The sequence below is a fragment of the Salvelinus alpinus genome, chromosome 14 (genome assembly GCF_045679555.1).
Source record: "Salvelinus alpinus chromosome 14, SLU_Salpinus.1, whole genome shotgun sequence".
Taxonomy (NCBI): domain Eukaryota; kingdom Metazoa; phylum Chordata; class Actinopteri; order Salmoniformes; family Salmonidae; genus Salvelinus; species Salvelinus alpinus.
In genome coordinates, this window is record NC_092099.1 from 8,526,927 (window position 1) to 8,549,079 (window position 22,153).

Below are 22,153 nucleotides of genomic sequence, written 5' to 3' on the forward strand. Positions count from 1 at the left end.
CCACGCTTCAAGATTGTTTTGATCACGCGGACTGGAATATGTTCCGGTCAGCCTCAGAGAACAACATCGACGTATACACTGACTCAGTGAGTGTGTTTATAAAGAAGTGCATTGGAGATGTTGTACCCACTGTGACTATTAAAACTTACCCTAACCAGAAACCGTGAACGGATGGCAGGATTCGCACAAAACTGAAAGCACGATCCACCACATTTAACCATGGAAAGAGGTCTGGAAATATGGCTGAATATAAACAGTGTAGTTATTCCCTCCGCAAGGCAATCGAACAAGCGAAATGCCAGTACAGGGAAAAGGTGGAGTTGCAATTCAACGGCTCAGACACGAAACGTATGTGGCAGGGTCTACAGGATATCACGGACTACAAAAACAGCCACTTCACAGACACAGTTGTCACGCTTCCAGACAAACTAAACACCTTCTTTGCCCGCTTTGAGGATACAGTGTCACCATCGCGGCTCACTTACAAAGACTTCACCCCCCCTCCTTCTCCATGGCTGACGTGAGTAAAACATTTAAACGTGTTAACCCTCGCAAGGCTGCTGGCCCAGACGGCATACTCAGACCAGCTGGCTGGTGTGTTTACGGACATATTCAATCGCTCCCTTCCCAGTCAGTTGTCCCCACATGCTTCAAGATGGCTACCATTGTTCCTGTACCCAAGAAGGCAAAGATACCTGACAAAATGACTACCGCCCCGTAGCCCTCACTTCCGTCATCATGAAGTGCTTTGAGAGGCTAGTCAAGGATCATATCACCGCCACCTTAACGGCCACCCTAGACCCACTTCAGCTTGCATACCGCCCCAACACGTCCACAGATGATGCAAACGCCATCCCACTGCCCACTACCCTATCCCATCTGGACAAAAATAATACCTATGTAAGAATGCTGTTCATTGACTACAGCTCAGCATTCAACATCATAGTACCCTCCAAGCTCATCATCAAGCTGGAGGCCCTGGGTCTCAACCCCGCCCTGTGCAACTGGGTCCTGGACTTTCTGACGGGCCGCCAACCCAGCTGGTGAACATAGGAAACAACGTCTCCACTTCGCTGACCCTCAATGCTGGGGCCCCACAAGGGTGTGTGCTCAGCCCTCTCCTATACTCCCTGTTCACCCACGACTGCGTGGCGATGCACACCTCCAACTGAATCATCAAGTTTGCAGACGACACAACAGTAGTGGGCTTGATCACCAACAACGACGAGACAGCCTACAGGGAGGAGGTGGTGTCAGGAAAACAACCTCTCACTCAACGTCAACAAAACAAAGGAGATGATTGTGGACTTCAGGAAACAGCAGAGGGAGCATCCCCCCTATCCACACCGAAGGGACAGCAGCGGACAAGGTGGAAAGTTTTATGTTCCTGGGCATACACATCACAGACAAACTGAAATGGTCCACCCACACAGACAGTGTGGTGAAGAAGGCGCAACAGTGCCTCTTCAACCTCAGGAGGCTGAAGAAATTTGGCTTGTCACCCGAAACCCTGACAAACTTTTACAGATGCACAATCGAGAACATTCTGTCGGGCTGTATCACAGCCTGGTACGGCAACTGCACCGCCCTCAACCACAAGGCTCTCCAGAGGGTGGTGCAGTCTGCACAACGCATCACCGGGGGAAAACTAACTGCCCTCCATGACACCTACAGCACCCGATGTCACAAGAAGGCCAAAAAGATCATCAAGGACAAGAGCCACCCGAGCCACTGCCTGTTCACACCACTATCATCCAGAAGGCAAGGTTAGTACAGGTGCATCAAAGCTGGGACTTTGAAAAGAGATTGAAAAACAGCTTCTATCTCAAGGCCATCAGACTGCTAAACAGCAATCACTAACTCAGAGAGGCTGCTACCTACATTGAGACCCCATCACTGGACAGTTTACTAAATGGATCACTAGTCACTTTAAACAATGCCACTTTAAATAATGCCACTTAAATAATGTTTACATATCTTACATTACTCATATCACGTGTATATACTGTATTTTATACCATCTATTGCACCTTGCCTATAACCGTTCGGCCATCGCTCATCCATATACTACATGTACATATTCTCATTCACCCCTTTAGATTTGTGTGTTAGGTAGTTGTTAGGGAATTGTTAGATATTACTGCACTGTCGGAACTAGAAGCACAAGCATTTTGCTACACTCGCATTAACATCTGCTTACCATGTGTATGTGACCAATACAATTTGATTTGATTTGATATTTCTCTTTCTTACATGGAAATGTATGTTTGAGTGAATTACATGTGAAGCCAGAATGTATAGATAATAGCCACTCAATCTCTTGTCTTGGGTTAGAAGGTCAACCAAGTTACCTGGCCTTTAAAACATTTGCATCAAAGAATTCCTTTGGTCCTTTTTTTAAGACACAAAATTATGAGGTGCTGGTTTTTATTTATTTTCCTGTTGTGAAGGTGAATGTCTGGCCCTTTTTGGCAATTCACTTCTAGTGGACATTCAAACATGTTGACAGCTTTCAGTCAGATTATTGGAAAGATGATATTTGATAAACGATAACAATCATTAGTGAAATGCCAAGTACACCTGAAATAACCTATACTAATTTGACATTCAGTATGCCATTTAAATGTAGACCATTTCCATTTCCTCCAAGCCTGACTATTTATCTCAAATCTGCTCGTTTTGTAGTACTTTGTAGTGAAGCTCCGGAGCAGGATTAACCACATTGCCCCATCACCTCTGGAATTCTTCTTTTAAGCTTTTACATCAGGCTGCTCAGACACAGTTCTGATGGTCTCACATGTGAAGGATCACCAAATATTATGAAATTGGGTCATGTTTGATTCAAACCTAGTACGGTCCATTTGGATAGTGGGCGCGCTGCTGTATCTAAATGTTTTAATTGAACCTTTATTTAACTTGGCAAGTCAGTTAAGAACAAAGTCAGACTACCAGGGAACAGTGGGTTTACTGCCTTGTTCAGGGGCAGAATGACAGATTTTTACCTTGTTAGCTCGAGGATTCGATCCAGCAACCATTCGGTTACTGGCCCAACGCTCTAACCACTAGGCTACCTGCCGCCCTTAAAGTGCCAAGAAGGTTCATGTATTTGTCCGACATCATGGGGAAACTAATGGCAGGATCATTATGGTATCCCCCAAAAATGTGATACAATAAAGCAGTTTTTCGAACCAAGACCCCAGAACCCTATTAGTCTAATCCAGGGCAAGTGGCATCCAAAATGCACCTGAACTAAAACGAGAGGCCAGCCATTCTGAAACGTTGGAAACAGCATAAGCAGGTTGATTTGGAATGCTAAATGACCGATGCATTGTCTTACTTGCGTAACCCCGGTTCTCTGAGTGAGGTGTCGTACATATGGGGACACGCCCTTCGAGACGGGAACACAAGGAAGCTCCAATCACACAACGTCTGTCGTAGACAGACAGGGGGCATGGTGGATAGTGGGGAACCCCACGTCTTATAAGGCACCACAATCCCACCCTGTACTGATTATCAAGCATATGTTTTCTTCCTTACACATAGCGAGAAGGGAAACGCGGTGAGATACAGTACCTCACTCATAATATCAGAGTAACGGGGTTACTCAAGTAACCTTAAGTTCTCTTTCAAATACTTGTTTCGGTATCTCACATATGGGGAAAGACTCATCCCTCAGAGGCCCCGAACTAAGGGACATATGCGTAGAGCAGGTGGTAGCTTTCCTGTCTAGCCCAACTCCGTCCAAACAGATGGGAAAACTCAAAAATGGATCCAAACTTAAGCCCTTAAACAGATGGGAATTGGTCTATATGGAAAGGGCTAAATTGAAATGTTTCTTACAGAAGAAATATGGAAATGCATAACCTCGGCACGCCGCAGGTCTATCTGGTGTTTCCAAGTGGCCATACACCTCTCCAAAGTGTGCACAGTTCCTAAGCAATTTCAATAACTCAAACAAGAGTCTTCAACTATAATGTGATTCTTTTTTTTAGCTCTCTTAGCTGTGCCATTGAGGAACTAGTGCAAGCACATTTTCTGTTGTTTTGTGTGGAACACAGCCCTGTATGCCCGCCTTTACACAATTAATGTTGTTTACGCAATCCAAAACGTTCCATTATAAATCACAATCTGGGTCAGGTGGACATAATTTGAAAGCTTGTTCTATTACCAACGTGACTGGCTAAATTATAAAATACGATCTTACAGTGTTAGACTTTCACAATGCAATTCAGAGAACAGATCATCATTTTGGTTAATATAGATTGGAGTCAGAAACTTCTTGTCATGCGTGGAGCTCAACTTCAGAACAATTGTCAGTCAGAACCCATACAGAGCTGTGAAGTGGAGACCCTGACACGGATCATCACGTAGTAGAACTGCATAAGTGTTGCTCTCCACTTTCTGGAGGACCGAGTTTTGAAATCAGTAGAATGCACGGTGGAATTAGAGTATGATTGCTAAGGAGATCGAGAAAATTCTGCCGTTTGATTGCAAATATGCAGACAGAGTTGAAAAGAGAACACACATAAGAAGGTTGTGGTATAAAACACCTGTCTCCGGATTACATCTTCAAACTAAGGCAAACATGGCATCCGTGACAGTGAGGGAGAAGCATCAGCTGATGTCACAAAGTGCTGTACAGAAACCCAGCCTAAAACCCCAAACAGCAAGCAATTCAGGTGTAGAAGCTACTTTTGGGAAGAGAGGAAGTAGCATTTTCAACGTACTGAATGGTCCCTAGCTCAATAGCACAATCCTCTAGCAATAGAGCTGAGTTGCCGTAGGCCACTAAAACCGAAGTTGCAGAGATTGCGTTGCAGGTAGCTGGCTGAAGACTGTTGTCCCCAAGCGACTATACCCACCATGCGTGACAGATCTCCACCAACTTGGTGGGGTGCCTTTCAGGCGCTGAGACTCTCATTCGCCGAGGCAACAGTACCTTTTGGCGGCGTGCCAAAAAGTCGCTTCTTTTGCTCATAGCTATGTAGCTCTGAGCACTTGGCAAGGCGCCTGGATGCAACAGAGAAAAATATTATGAGGAAAGATGCTGAGAGCACTGAACGGGAATAGTGTTTGAGGGCAACTGATGTTCTGTCATCCTGCTCCTGTCTGAATCATATTGTCTTCTGGTCCCGGCTGGAACCTAAAGGTGTCGGGGGAGAGCCTTGATAGGGAGGGCACTCGGGGGAGAAGTGCAACTTCCACACCTACTGCTGTCAGCGGGTTGGAACGATGAGCTGCTGCACAGGGGATAGGTTAGGAAAACGAAGGAGTGTCTCTCTAGTACCACAAGTTGGGGAGAGATGGATATGCTAAACTAGTTAGGGCAGGGAGCCACCAGTGCTGTGTGCTGCCCCTCTCATTAGCTAGGGGGCTAGGACTGCTTAACTCCAGGTCTGCCCTAATTCTGACAGTAGGCTCTGTAGCTAGAGCTGTAAAATGCAGACTCCTCCATGCGCTGCATGTCCAGGCTAGAAAAGCCCTTAGTGGCCAGTCTGCTGGAAAAGGGATGCCCCAGGACAATTTGGCCTCATCAAGCCTGACCATGGAGGTAGGGACGTCGTTAGCCGGAGAGTTGCTCTACAGGCTCTCTCCCAGAGAGGAAAAAAAATTGTCAGCCTAGCCAGAGAGGGCGCTGGTAAGCTAAACGAGGGGATAAGTGATGCTACCAAGTACAGGTAGAAGAAGCTAGCGGATAAAGCTAACTCTAAGCTAACAGAGTAAGAAAATATATCCGGTTTTATTTGTGAAGTTCATCGAAATGATTGAGTTCATGCTTTTGAGTTCATCTTTTGATATGTCTTATAGTTTCGTTTATTCCTATTGACATGTTTCATCTATAGTTGTATTAAGCTCAACGCTGGGGTCGCTGTTGAGTAAGTTTGAGGCTTGAATGTAGCACATGGTTATGTGAATAACTTACTCCTTAGCCTGATGTGTCCCCACTTGCACCAGCAAATAGCTGGCTTTTCGAGTGGTGGTGACTGGTAAAACACTTTTTTCCTCGGATTTACGAACGGACAATCTCCGTTGTTGTATATAGTGCTATTTTATTTCTATTGGTGTATTTTTTTATTACCATTTTCATTATTTTATTTCACTTAGCCCTGCATGTTGGAGCTTGAACCATAAGATGTGCACTGTACCCCGCAATCACACCTGCAACCCTGTACATATGACTATTAAACACTCTGAATCGGAATCTAACTGTCTGATGCAGGTGGGGATGAACAATTTGTGAGAGGAACTTAGAGAGAGCTTGTGATTTCCGTACAGTAGAAAACAATAATGACTAGAGGGCGGGATCGTAGCACCTTATAAGGAGTTGGGTTCCCCATTATTCGCCATGCTTCCTGTCTGTATATGACAGACGTGTAATTGGATCTTCCCTGTGGTCCAGCCTTGAAGGGAATGTCCCCATATGTGAGATTCTGAAACGAGTATTTGAAAGAGAAACTCCAGTTCATTTTCAGCCAAATTAGATGATTGATTCCAACATACAGCCCTTTGTCAACATCTAACAGGCTTTAGTATATTAGTGGCTTCTTGTCTACATTTGGAACATTCTGTGTGGTTTATTTGGGCATAAATCAAACTCACCTCCATTAGAAGGCCATTACTGGTGATGAGGGGTGAGAGGCAGACAGATGTGCAGGGATGCGGGACTCGAGTGGCATACGCTGCATCATTAGCCATAAGTGTATCTTATGAATAGATGATACTGCCAGTACACATCTTCGATACCCATACGGGAAAAAAATACATTGGCAAAATAATGTATTTGAAAAACATTTATTTAATACATTTTAAATACATTCCAACATATATTGAAAATGTGTATATATACTGTAAATGTGTGTAAAATGTACACTGAGTGTACAAAACATTAGGAACACCTGCTCTATCCATGTCAAAATCAAATCAAGTCAAATGTTATTTGTCACGTGCCCCGAATACAACAGGTGTGACCTTACAGTGAAATGCTTACTTACAGGCTCTAGCCAATAGCGCACAAAGGGTATTAGGTGTACAATAGGTAAGTAAAGAAATAAAAAACATTAAAAGACAGTTGAAAATAACAGTAGCGAGGCTATATACAGACACGGGTTAGTCAGGCTGATTGAGGTAGTATGTGCATGTAGATATGGTTAAAGTGACTATGCATATATGATGAACAGAGAGTAGCAGTAGCTTAAAAGAGGGTTGGGGGGGCACACAATGCATATAGTCCGGGTAGCCATTTGATTACCTGTTCAGGAGTCTTATGGCTTGGGGGTAAAAATTGTTGAGAAGCCTTTTTGTCCTAGACTTGGCACTCCGGTACCGCTTGCCATGCGGTAGTAGAGAGAACAGAGTATGACTGGGGTGGCTGGGGTCTTTGACAATTTTTAGAGCCTTCCTGGTGTAGAGGTCCTGGATAGCAGACAGCTTAGCCCCAGTGATGTACTGGGCCGAACGCACTACCCTCTGTAGTGCCTTGCGGTCGGAGGCCGAGCAATTGCCGTACCAGGCAGTGATGCAACCGGTCATGATGCTCTCGATGTTGCAGCTGTAAAACCTTTTGAGGATCTCAGGACCCATGCCAAATCTTTTTCGTTTCCTGAGGGGGAATATGCTTTGTCGTGCCCTCTTCGCGACTGTCTTGGTGTGTTTGGACCATTCTAGTTTGTTGTTGATGTCGACGCCAAGGAACTTGAAGCTCTCAAACTGCTCCACTACAGCACCGTCGATGAGAATGGGGGAGTGCACGGCCCTCCTTTTCCTGTAGTCCACAATCATCTCCTTAGTCTTGGTTACGTTGAGGGATAGGTTGTTATTCTGGCACCACCCAGCCAGGTCTCTGACCTCCCTATAGGCTGTCTCATCGTTGTCGGTGATCAGGCCTACCACTGTTGTTTCATCTGCAAACTTAATGATGGTGTTGGAGTCGTGCCTGGCCATGCAGTCGTGGGTGAACAGGGAGTACAGGAGGGGACTGAGCACGCACCCCTGGGGAGCTCCAGTGTTGAGGATCAGCGTGGCAGATGTGTTGCTACCTACTCTCACCACCTAGTGGCGACCCGTCAGGAAGTCCAGGATCCAGTTGCAGAGGGAGGTGTTTAGACCCAGGATCCTTAACTTAGTGATGAGCTTTGAGGGTACTATGGTGTTGAACGTTGAGCTGTAGTAAATTAATAGCATTCTCACATAAGTGTTCATTTTGTCCAGGTGGGAAAGGGAAGTGTGGAGTGCAATAGAGATCATCTGCATCATCTGTGGATCTGTTTGGGCGGTATGCAAATTGAAGTGGGTCTAGGGTTTCTAGGATAATGGTGATGATGTGAGCCATTACCAGCCTTTCAAAGCACTTCATGGCTACAGACGTGAGTGCTACAGGTCTTTAGTCATTTAGGCAGGTTTCCTTTGTTTTCTTGGGCACAGGGACTATGGTGGTCTGCTTGAAACTTGTTGTTATAACAGACTCAATCAGGGACATGTTGAAAATGTCAGTGAAGACACCTGCCAGTTGGTCAGCACATGCTCGGAGCACACGTCCTGGTATTCCATCTGGCCCCGCAGCCTTGTGTATGTTGACCTGTTTAAAGGTCTAGCTAACACAACGTGTCATTGGAACACAGTAGTGATGGTTGCTGATAATGGGCCTCTGATCGCCTATGTCGATATTCCATAAAAAATCTGCTGTTTCCAGCTACAATAGTAATTTACAACATTAACAATGCCTACACTGTATTTCTGATCAATTTGATGTTATTTTAATGGACAATTTTTAAAATGTTCTTTCAAAAACAAGGAAATGTCTAAGTGACCCCAAACTTTTGAGCGGTAGAGTAAGTTTTCAGATCCTTTACTCAGTACTTTGTCGAAGCAACTTTGACAGCAATTACAACCTCAAGTTGTCTTGGGTATGATGCTATAAGCTTGGCACACCTGTATTTGGGGAGTTTCTCCCATTCTTCTCAGCAGATCCTCTCAAGCTCTGTCAGGTCGGATCGGGAGCGTTGCTTGATTTCTCTGTAATTTGCTCCGTTCATCTTTCCCTTGATCCTGACTAGTCTCCCAGTCCCTGCCGCTGAAAAACATACCCACAGCATGATGCTGACACCACCATGATTCACCGTGGGGATGGTGCCAGGTTTCCTCCAGATGTGATGCTTGGCTTTCAGGCCAAAGAGTTCAATCTCGGTTTTGTCAGACCAGAGAATCTTGTTTCTCATGGTCTGAGAGTCTTTCGGTGCCTTTTGGTAAACTCCAAACTCGTTTTCATGTGCCTTTTACTAAGGAGTGGCTTATGTCTGGCAACTCTAACATAAAGGCCTGATTGGTGGAGTGCTGCAGAGATGGTTGTCCTTCTGGGAAGGTTCTCCCATCTCCACAGAGGAACTCTGGAGCTTTGTCAGAGTGACCATCCAGTTCTTTGTCACCTCCCTGACCAAGGCTCTTCCCCCCCCGATTGCTCAGTTTGCCCGGGCGGAATGATGGAGGCATTTCCTAATAACGTCCAATCAATTGAATTTACCACAGGTGGACTGCAATTAAGTTGTAGAAACATCTCAATGATGAGCAAAGGAAACAGGATGCCTCTGAGCTCAATTTCGAGTATCATAGCAAAGGGTCTGGATATTTATGTAAGTAAGGTACTTCTGTTTTTATTTTTTATACATTTGTAAACATTTCATTATGGGGTATTGTGTGTAAAGATTGACGAGGAAAAAATACATATTTAATCAATTTTAGAATGCGGCTGTAACCTAACAAAATGTGGGAAAAGTCAAGGGGTCTGAATACTTTCCGAATGCACTGTATATGGAGACCGCCCTACCCCGGCATAGACAGGGCTTAGAGTCTTATGGGTTATAAAATCCTGTTATATTAAATGAAGTGCCCTTTTATATAGACCACATGGAGAATCCAATAAATCTGATTTTCCAGATGAATAAAGACTTGCTAAAGTACCCCAAAATTGTTTTCATGTCCCCCCATGTCCCTCATTTAAGGGTCAAGCCTGTTACGTGAACGGATCTCTTGTTTTAATATGGGTGAAACTATTCCTATATTTTTTATAAAGAAACACTGAACATCTAATTGTCAAATCTGTTACCCATAGATAGATAGGCTAGAAATGTTTTAACAAATACATGTTTATTTTGTTCATCTTGCATTCATTTGCCCCTCCCTGTTGCACACAACAAGCTTCCATTCCCCAGTCACGGGATTTATGGCTGATTTAAGAAGAAATCAAACAGAGGGTTCATTACATGACAGATTATTTGTCTGATATGGTTTACATGTATTATGAAGTTATGAGTAAATGTTAAGAACTGCAGTTCCGTGGTTTTCATGGTATTCATCCATGATATTCATATCGACAAACAATACATCAATTGATTTAGGATGACCTGGAGCTTCATTTGGTATAAACTGTGTCGAAATCAGACGAACACATGAATTGAAAATGTACTTATTGAAATGTTGCTTACAGGAGGCCGGAGGGGGGGGGGGGGGGGGGAATCCTACAGCAACAATGTTTTTCTGAACCCGCTGCCAAAGATGAAGAGAAATATATCTTCCATTACGTTTTCACTAATGTGGAAGTCAGTCTTTCGGGGATTGACATCTAGTGAGCATGAGAAGGTTTAGGTCTGCATACACAATGCTATGTATAGCACCGCTAGCCGTACACTGTAGAGCCGTATAATACCACTCATTGGAAGCACAACATTTACATTTACATTTTAGTCATTTAAGCAGATGCTCTTATCCAGAGTGAATTACAGTTAGTGCATTCATCTTAATATCACAGTCATAGTAAGTACATTTGTCCGCGATAAAGTAGCTGTCAGCGAGGTCAGCGCTAGTAAGGGTGGGAAAAAAGTCAAGTGTGAGTGTTAGTTCACGAAAGTATTTTTTTTGGTGGTGGTGTGGGATTATTTAAGGTACTCTTTTGAAGAGGTAGGGTTTCAGATGTTTTCGGGAAAGATGGGCAGGGACTCTGCTGTCCTCGCTTCAGGCTGGTTCCACCATTGGGGTGCCAGGAGAGTGAAGAGCTTGGACTGGGCTGAGCAGGAGCTAGCCATACATTGTACAACCTATAGTAAAAAAAAAAATGGAATAACAATAATCATCTCGAGCTCCATAATGTTTTCATTATTTAATTAAGCTGAAGACAGGCCCTTACTATACTCTTCTTTTTTTTACCTCTTGAGATGGGAAAACATGTTTTTATGAATTTGAGCATGTGATCTTGGTGACAGAATGTTAAAATTAGGTGAAATCAAAAGTATATTTGTTTACTCACCATCACAATTAAAATTATATTACTGGCAAAGTTTTGGCCTGGTAGGCCCAAAAAATGATACTGATACTCAGTTCGTATACAGAACTGTGTGGGTCAACAACAACAACAGTTTGTGTGGGTCAACAACAGCATCCTTGAAGTGAAGGTTTTTCCTGCTGGGCTGATCTGTGAACGCAACCTCAAGCCCAAATCAAAAAGTAACCAATATAGAAATGTTAAGAATGGCGCTTCCTTGTAACCAAACCTGTCATAACCAAATTTCCTAACAGACGCCTCATAGTTTCAAACACACTCCTCTCCTAGACCACTGTGGTACTGAAAATCCTACCCCATTTAAGGACAGCTAGTCTCAGCTTTTAGTGAAGCAGATGGCACATTGATGTGGAAACTGTTCAAACTGTTCAAGTCATTGCTGTTAAAAGCAGCTCTTTTGGCTGAATCCTATACCACACACACACTACTGAAGCGATTTAGACAAGTTGCCTTTGCTTAATGTCTTTGATATAACAGCGGGGCCTGCAGAGCTTGAGATGGGGTCAGCTCAGCTCCAGGACCAAGTGACTACATAACAGTGCTTTATGTAAGTCTGGCTGATGCAGACAGCTGGCTGGCTGAGAAACGTTGAATGGTTCTGGGAAAAGTAGTCATCTGAGGCTGAGGAATTGGGTGCTAATTTCAACACTGCTCTATATAACACAGGTCCTTTAGGTTGATGGAATCGGACATTAGGTTTCTGCTGTTTCTCTGGACAGGGATGATTCCAGGCCACTTCAACCGTATCTAATCAGGGAATAAGACCTGAATGGAAAATGTGTTATTATTTCCCCCTTTCATGAATTTCAATATCTGCTAAATTGAGTGGGTTGAAAGGGATTTTACCGTAGGCCTTGTATTTGGATTTACTGTACATTACCATAGAAGTTTATTCTCTCTGGGTTCAAAACATAATTTTTGTCAAACGCTGATGTTTCATTGAGTTTCACAGTGCATGCCTGTAGAGGTCATACCAAGGTGTAATGTTAAATGTGATATGTCAGTAATGACTTTCCTGATCTCATTGTGTGTCCTTGTGCCCACAGATCTACATATTTGAGAACAATATTTACTACCAATCAGATGTGAAGAGCAACTCCCTCAGACTGACATCGTCTGGAAAGGAAGGGGTCATCTTCAATGGGATCGCTGACTGGCTGTACGAGGGTAGGTGGGTCGTTCCACGAATAGAATACATTTTGCGCCCCTTTGATATTTGAAGTAGAAATTGTGCAGCAATATTTCATCTTAAATGCCTGTTATATTAAATGAAGTGCCCTTTAATATGGACCACACAGAACATGTTATCAGCTTTTTTATATTAATAAAAAGACTTGCTAAAGTGCCAACATTGAGCATTTTGGCATGTCCCTCTGTACCCTCCGTGACTTCTATGAAGATTTTAACCCACTTAACCCCAAAATATATCAATGTTTTCACCATCCTCTGCGGTTGTGATGTACTGCAAAATTCTCAAAAATGGAGGAGGCGGCTTATGGTAGAGAAATGAACATTACATTTTCTGGCATCATCTGTGGTGGAAATTCCTGCGGTCAGCATGCCAATTTCATGTTCCCTCAAAACTTGAGACATCTCTGGCATATTGTTGTGGGATTTTTTTTTTTTGTGGCCTTATATGGTCCCCAGCACAAGGTGCACCTGTGTAATGATCATGCTGTTTAATCAGATTCTTGATATGCCACACCTGTCAGGTGGATGGATTATCTTGGCAAAGGAAAAATGCTTATTAACAGGGATGTAAACAAATTTATGCACAACATTTGAGAGAAATAAGCTTGTTGTGCATATGCAGTGGTGTAAAGTACTTAAGTAAAAATACTTTAAAGTACTATTTAAATCGTTTTTGGGGGTATCTGTACTTTACTATTCATATTTTTAACTACTTTTACTTTTACTTCACTACATTCCGAAAGAAAATAATGTAGTTTTTTACTCCATACATTTTACCTGACACCCAAAAGTACTCGTTACATTTTGAATGCTTAGCAGGACAGAAAAATTGACCAATTCACGCACTTATCAAGACAACACAAATGCATCTATTGTAAATGATGTCTGAGTGTTGGAGTGTGCCCCTGGTTATCCATACATTTTAAAAACAAGAAAATGGTGCTGTCTGCTCTGCTTAATAGAAGGAATTTTAAATTATTTCTACTTTTACTTTTGATACTTAAGTATAATTTAGCAATTACATTTACTTTTGATACTTAAGAATATTTAGAAGCAACTACTTTTAGACTTTTACTCAAGTAGTATTTTACTGGGCTTTTACTTTTACTTGAGTTACTTTCTATTATAGTGTCTATACTTTTACTCAAGTATCACAATTGGGTACTTTTTCCACTACTGTGCGCATGGAACATTTCTTGGATCTTTTATTTCAGCTCATGCAACATGGGACCAGCACTTTACATGTTGCGTTTATATTTTTGTTCAGTTTAACTCAAGATATTTGTGACTGAATAACACAGTTCAGTGATTTTCAACAATTCTAACATGCCTCATGTTTTCCTGATGATATCAAATTAGTCAAACACAGTCGGGGAGTCAAACTGCATTTTTTAAACAAAATTTCCATTTCCCTTCAGCCGAATGCCGAATGCCAGTTTATGCAAAACAATGATTAAATATAAATGTGATGAAATAGCAGATTTGAAAAGGGAAGAGCTAATTAAATTTAGGAGAAAGACAGCCCATTACGTTACTCAGGAGAAATGAAACTTTACACAGATTAAGAAAGCGTTTCAGCAAGCAGTTACTTCAACTGTGCAATTGTGTATAATTTTTGTAAATTTTTCCATCATCTGTACCTTTGTGAAGAATTATCATTGTAATTATTTACTGTGTGGGCATTTTTGCCTCGATATGGACATTCAGAGCCGTATTAACTAAGCGTGTGCACCCAGCAATGTATAAAACACCAAAAGGAAAGCCAAAACATGACACTATTCATTTAAAGTACAGTTTACCATTACTTTATTCTTTCTCTTGATCTGTATTTGACCTTTTTGTTATTTCACCACTCTGGGGCACTCTGTTCACAACATTGACACTCACCCACACAATGCCATCTGCCCAGTACAGTTGTAAACAGGATTCATCCTTGAAGAGCACCCTTCTCCAGCATGCCAGTAACCATTGAAGGCGAGCATTTTCCCACTGAAGTCGGTTACGACGCCCAACTGCATAAAGGTCAAGACCCTGGTGAGGATGACGAGCACGCAGATGAGCTTCCCTGAGATGGTTTCTGACAGGTTGTGCAGAAATTCTTTAGTAGTGCAAACCCACAGTTTCATCAGCTGTTCAGGTGTCTGGTCTCAGACGATCCCACAGATAAAAAAGCCGGATGTGGAGGTCCTGGGCTGGCATGGATACATGTGATATGCGGTTGTGAGGCCGGTCGGACGTACTGCCAAATTCTCTAAAATTACATTGGAGGCGGTTTATGGTCGAGAAATGACCATTCAATTACCGGGCAACAGCTCTGGTGGACAATACTGCAGTCAGCATGCCAATTGCACGCTCACTCAAAACTTGAGTCATCTGTGGCATTTTGTTGTGTGACAAAAATTATTATTTTAAAGTCCCCAGCACAAGATGCCCCTGTGTAAAGAGCATGCTGTTTATCCAGTTTCTTCATATGCCACACCTGTCAGGTGGATGGATTATCTTGGCAAAGGAGAAAGGCACACTAACAGGGATGGAAAAAAAATAGTGCACAACATTTGAGAGTAATAAAGCTTTTGGTGCGTATGGAAAATGTTGTGGATCTTTTATTTCAGCTCATGAAACATGAGACCATAACTTTATATGTTGCGTTTATATTTTTGTTCAGTATACATGATTTTCATGGTAATATGACAGTTTCTATGACAACCTAAATATTCCTCAGTTTGTCTGTTTTGAACTCTGTGACAATGTGAACTAAAATCTCTCTCTCTCTCTCTCTCTCTCTCTCTCTCTCTCTCTCTCTCTCTCTCTCTCGCTCTCGCTCTCGCTCTCGCTCTCTCTCTCTCTCTCGCTCTCTCGCTCTCTCTCTCTCTGGAGATTCAAATGACTCCCAATCAGACCTAATTAACATCTCAAATGTTTGACATTATGTTGCCACAGACCGTTAAGTACTGTTAACTGCACTCGAACATCATGCTTGAGTTGTCGCAATACTTTAGTGCTCTCTATTTTTTTTTTAGCACACTATCGACATATGGCCTTCTCATATGGAACAGTACAGATGGAAACTTCAGGAAAGATGGTTATGTCAACTATTATCTCAAGGTGTTTCACACTAAATTTCCATATGCAGCGTTTACCGTGAATGAAGTCTCCGCGGATGAGGGAACGCAATACTTCAGTGATACGGATTGAATCCAGCCCTAACACTACTACATGGCCATTTTGTTGGAGAATACAGTGCCTTATGAAAGTATTCACACCCCTCGACTTTGTCTGCATTTTGTTGAGTTACAGTCTGAATTTAAAATGGATTAAACTGAGATTTTTTACACACAATACCCCATAATGCCAAAGTGGAATTATGTTTTTCAAAATGTTTACAAATTAAGTAAAAGTGAAAGCTGAAATGTCTTGAGTCAATAAGTATTCACCCCTTTGCCATGGGTAACCTAAATAAAATCATGAGTAAAAATGTGCTTAACAAGTCACATAATAAGTTGCGTGAACTCCCTGTGTGCAATAATAGTGCTTAACATGATTTTTGAATATCACTGTACCGCACACATACTGTACAAATATCTGTAAGGTCCCTCAGTCGAGCAGTGAATTTCAAACACAGATTAAACCACAAAGACCAGGGAGGGTTTCCAATGCCTCGCAAGGAAGGGCACCTATTGGTAGATGGGTAAAAAAAAGCAGACATTGACTATCCCTTTGAGCATGGTGCAGTTATTAATTACTTTTTGGATTGTGTGGAAGGAAACTGCTCAGGGATTTCACCTTAAGGCCAATGGTATCTTTAAAACAGTTAGTGTTTAATGGCTGTGATAGGAGAAAACTGAGGATGGATCAACAACATTGTAGTTAATCCACAATACTAACCTACCAGACGAGCTAAATGGCTTTTATGCTCGCTCAGTAGCCGATGTGAGCAAGACCTTTAAACAGGTTAATATTCACAAGGCCGGGGGACCAGACGGATTACCAGGACCTGTACTCAGAGCATGCGCGGACCAACTGGCAACCAACCTCTACCTGACCGAGTCTGTAATACCTACATGTTTCAAGCAGACCACCATAGTCCCTGTGCCCAAGAAACCGAAGTTAACCTGCCTAATTGACTACCGCCCCGTAGCTCGCACATCGGTAGCCATGAAGTGTTTGAAAGGCTTGTCATGGCTCACATCAACACCATCATCCCAGAAACCCTAGACCCAATCCAATTCGCAAACCGCCCCAACAGATCCACAGATGACGCATTCTTAATCGCTCCACACTGCCCTTTCCCACCTGGACAAAAGGAACACCTACTACTATGTGAGCATGCTGTTCATTGACTACAGCTCAGCGTTCAACAACATAGTGCCCACAAGGCTCATCACTAAGCTAAGGACCCTGGGACTAAAGACCTCCCTCTTCAACTGGATTCTGGACTTCCTGACAGGCCGTCCCCAGGTGGTGAGGGTAGGCACCAACACATCTGCCATGCTGATCCTCATCACAGGGGCCCCCCAGGGGTCCGTGCTTAGTCCCCTCCTGTCCTAACTGTTCACCCATGACTGCGTGGCCTAGCACGACTCCAACACCATCATTAACTTTGCTGACGACACAACAGTGGTAGGCCTGATCACTGACAACGATGTGACAGACTATAGGGAGGAGGTCAGAGACCTGGCAGTATAGTGGCGCTACAGAGGGTAGCGCGTACGGCCCAGTACATCACTGGGGCCAAGGTTCCTGCCATCCAGGACCTATATACTCGGCGGTGTCAGAGGTCACCCAAATCATAGACTGTTCTTTACCACTAGGTCTAAAAGTCTCCTTAACAGCTTCTACCCTCAAGCCATAAAACTGCTGTACAATTGATCAAATGGCCACCCGGACTATTTACATTGACCCCCCCTCCCCTTTGTTTCTACACTGCTGCTACTCGCTGTGTATTATCAATGCATAGTCACTTTACCCCTACCTTCATGTACAAATTACCTCGACTAACCTGTACTCCCGCCCATTGACTCGGTACCAGTACCCCCTGTTATATAGCCCCGTTATTTGATTGTGTTACTTTTTATTTTGTAATATACTTTAGTTTATTTAGTAAATATTTTCTTTACTCTATTTCTTGAACTGCATTGTTGGTGAAGGGCTTGTAGTAAGCATTTCACCTGTTGTATTCAGTGCATGTGAAAAATAACATTTGATTTAATAATTGACCGAATGAAAAGAAGGAAGCCTGTACAGAATACAAATATTCCAAAACATGCATCCTGTTTGCAACAAGGCACTAAAGTAACACTGCAAAATATATGGCAAAGCAATTAAGTTTTTGTCCTGAATACAAAGTATTATGTTTGGGGCAAATCCAACACATTACTTAGTACCACTCTTCATATTTTCAAACATAGTGGTGGCTGCATCATGCTATGGGTATGCTGATAATCGTTAAGGACTGGGGAGTTTTTCAGGATGAAGAAGAAACATAATAGACCTAAGCAGAGGCAAACTCCTAGAGGATAACCTGTTTCAGTCTGCTTTCCACCAGACAATGGGAGATTAATTCACCTTTCAGCGGGACAATAACCTACAACACAAGGCCAAATCTACACTGGAGTCGCTTACCAAGAAGACAGTGAATGTTTCTGAGTGGCTGAGCTAAAGTTTTGACTTAAATCTGCTTAAACATCTACAGCAAGACCTGGAAATGGTTGTCTAGCAATGATCAACAATCAATTTGACAGAGCTTGAAGTTTTGAAAAGAATAATGAAAATAATTTTGAAAAGAATAATGGGCAAATGTTGCACAATCCAGGTGTGGAACACTCTTAGATACTTACCCAGAAAGACTCACAGCTGTAATCGCTGCCAAAGATGCTTCTACAAAGTATTGACTCAGGGTGTAAATACTTATGTAAATGAGATGTTCCTGTACCTAAAAACAAAAGGCAAACATTTCTAAAAACATGTTTTCACTTTGTCATTATTGTGTGTGTAGATGGGTGAGAAAAAAAAATATATTGAATCCATTTTGAATTCAGGCTGTAACAAGTCAAGGGGTATGCATACTTTCTGTATTTAATTTTCTCGAGATCTGCAATGTATTTCTTATATATTCCTTGTGTCTCTTTACAGAGGAGATTCTCCAGTCACATATAGCACACTGGTGGTCACCGGATGGAGAGAGGTTAGCCTTCCTGGTCCTCAATGACACTCTGGTGCCCAATATGGCCCTTCCTCGCTTCACTGGCGCTTCATACCCCAAAGGAAAGCAATACCCCTACCCCAAGGTAAGCAATAGCTTTAACCTGAGATGATGTAGAAGTACATTGTCTGCTGCCACCTACCTATCTAGCTTTGGATGGTGGAATGAAACAAATTGACACTACTCCAAGATAACTCTGAGTACTCTGAGATTACAGTAAGATAAAACATTTTTAAAATAATTTTTTTCACCTTTATTTAACCAGGTTGGCTAGTTGAGAACAAGTTCTCAGTTACAACTGCGACCTGGCCAAGATAGAGCAAAGCAGTGCGACACAAACAACACAGAGTTACACATGGGATAAACAAACATACAGTCAATTACACAATAGAAAAGTCTATATACAGTGTGTGCAAATGTAGTAAGATTAGGGAAGTAAGGCAATAAATAGGCCATAGTGGCGAAATAATTACAATTTAGCATTAACAATGGAGATGATAATGTGCAGAAGATGAATGTGCAAATAGAGATACTTGGGTGCAAAGGAGCAACAAAATAAATAAATATGGGGATGAGGTAGTTGGGTGGGCTATTTACAGATGGGCTATGTTATATATCTCTAATCATTCAATCAACACCACAAACTGGGTTTCCGGAGTAAGACAAATTAACATTCCTCTTGAACTTTTAGAAATCACAATTAGATATACTACCGGTCAAAGGTTTTTACTATTTTCTACATTGTAGAATGATAGTGAAGTCATCAAAACTATGAAATAACATATATGGAATCATGTAGTAACCAAAAATGTGTTTTATATTTGAGATACTTCAAATAGCCACCCTTTGCCTTGATGACAGCTTTGCACACTCTTGGCATTCTCTCAACCAGCTTCACCTGGAATGCTTTTTCAACAGTCTTGAAGGAGTTCCCACATAGCTGCTTTTCCTTCACTCTGTGGTCTGACTAATCCCAAACCATCTCAATTTGGTTGAGATCGGGGGATTATGGAGGCCAGGTCATCTGATGCAGCACTCCATCACTCTCCTTCTTGGTCAAATATCCCTTACACAGCCTGGAGGTGTGTTGGGTCATTGTCCTGTTGAAAAACAAATGATAGTCCCACTAAGCACAAACCAGATGGAATGGCGAATCGCTGCAGAATGCTGTGATAGCCATGCTGGTTAAGTTTGCCTTGAATTCTAAATAAATCACAGACAGTGTCACCAGCAAAGCACCCCCACACCATGACACCTCCTCCTCCATGTTTTGCGGTGGGAAATACACATGCAGAGATCATCCGTACACCAACACCGCATCTCACAAAGACACGACGGTTGGAACCAAAAATCTTTCATTTGTACTCCAGACCAAAGGACAGATTTCCACCTATCTAACGACCATTGCTTGTGTTTCTTGGCCCAAGCCAGTCTCTTTTTATTATTGGTGTCCTTTAGTAGTGGATGTTGATGTTGAGATGTGTCACTACGATGTGTTACTTGAACTCTGTGAAGCATTTATTTAGGCTGCAATTTCTGAGGCTGGTAAGTCTAATGAACTTATCCTAATGAACTCTGGGTCTTCCATTCCTGTGGCAGTCCTCATGAGAGCCAGTTTCATCTTAGCGCTTGATGGTTTTTGGACTGCACTTGAAGAAAGTTTAAAAGTTATTGAAATGTTCCTTATTGACTGACCTTCATGTCTTAAAGCAATGATGGACACACACACACACACCTTGCACAACACAACTGATTGGCTCAAACGCATTAAGGAAAGAAATTCCACAAATTAACTAAGGCACACCTGTTAATTGAAATGCATTCCAGGTGACTACTTCATGAAGCTGGTTGAGAAAATGCATATGTGGGAACTCAGCATATGTGGGAACTCCTTCAAGACTGTTGATAAAGCATTCCAGGTGAAGCTGGTTCAGAGAATTCCAAGAGTGTGAAAAGCTGTCATCAAGGCAAATGGTGGCTACTTTGAAGAATCTCAAATGTAAAATATATTTTGATTTGTTTAACACTTTTTTGGTTACTACATGATTCCTTTTGTGTTATTTCATAGTGTTGATGTCTTCACTATTATTCTACATTGTAGAAAATAGTAAAAAATAAATAAAAACCCTTGAATGAGTAGGTGTTCTAAAACTTTTGACCAGTAGTATAAATGTACTTTGAGTTATTTACAGTTTAAAACAGCAAATCCATTACCACTATAATTCACTATAATTCTAAGACCCACAGCATGTCTGAACTTCAAGGTACAGGAAGATCCATCCAAACAGTGTCCCTTTCCTGCAGCAATTAAGACTGAAACTCCCCACCAGATGTCTGTTGTTCCCCCAGTCCTGGGTGCGTCCCAATGTACACCCTTTTCCCTATATAATGCACTACTTTGACCAGGGGCCAATGGTACCAGTAATGTACTATGAAATTAATAGGGTACCATTTGGGACACAAACCCTGTGTCCTCTGTTTCTACATTGATAATTAGATAACTGAGGATACATAAATGATCCCTCTTCCTGCTTTTTGTCCGCCTCTTGCAACACAGCACTGTGGCCCAGTGTGAGGCCAATCCGGCCATGTGTTCTTGGCCCAAGGTTAAACTAGAAGCGGCAGAATCCATACCGAGGGTGAGAACCAGTAGAGCTTGGCATATGGCATTTAGGGTTGAGTGCCAACAGTGAATATGACACTGGATGTAGAAAAAGCATTGCTACTCTATTAGGGAGGATTAGCATTAGAAAAGGTCAATACAATACTGTGCTGTAGCAGTGCCTATAAGAGGACTATTCATTCTCTATTGGGGCTTATACAGGCTTTGGTTCATATCTTCATCCATTGTTCAAGGCCAACCTTTGTGATTCTTATTCAGGTTTAAACATGGTTAGGCTAAATCCAGTGCTGTGTGTAAATGAGGTGATAACTTTAGTCATGCTGTTTTTCTCATTTTCTTTCATAACCATTAACATTTGTATCACTGTTAAATAAAACGAGTTGATATTATGCGTTGTATTGTGTAAAGCCATAGCTATTATTCATTGTTAGGGCATGTGTTCAATGATTCTAATGTGTTACTATTATCACCATCCATTGTTTCAGAATGTTTTGAAGTCGTTTTTTATGTTGGTAGCACATATACAGTATAAATTGCTCTACATAACTACAATGTAATTATGCAATTGTTTGTTTAGTTGATATTGTGATTGCCTTCGTGTGGTGTTTTTAATCTGTGATTCATAATGTTTAATGGTGCTACAATATCTAAAGGACTGATTCTGTTTTCAGGCTGGTCAACCCAACCCCACAGTGAAGTTATACGTGGTGAATCTGTACGGGCCGACACACACACAGGAGCTCACACCACCAGACAACCTCAAACTAAGGTGTGATTTACTGCATGGAATAATGAAAACACATATTGG

General features: G+C 42.1%; 1 protein-coding gene across 2 annotated transcripts in view; it reads left to right on the top strand.

The window, feature by feature from the left end:
- The window catches only part of LOC139538348 (inactive dipeptidyl peptidase 10-like), a 300,215-nt gene that overhangs the window by 246,375 nt on the left and 31,687 nt on the right, over positions 1-22,153 (top strand). For both annotated transcript variants that reach the window (XM_071340300.1, XM_071340301.1), the window contains exons 8-10: positions 12,376-12,496; positions 18,653-18,807; positions 22,017-22,114. In XM_071340300.1, the coding sequence (XP_071196401.1) occupies positions 12,376-12,496; positions 18,653-18,807; positions 22,017-22,114 (374 nt within the window). The remainder of the gene's footprint in view (positions 1-12,375; positions 12,497-18,652; positions 18,808-22,016; positions 22,115-22,153) is intronic.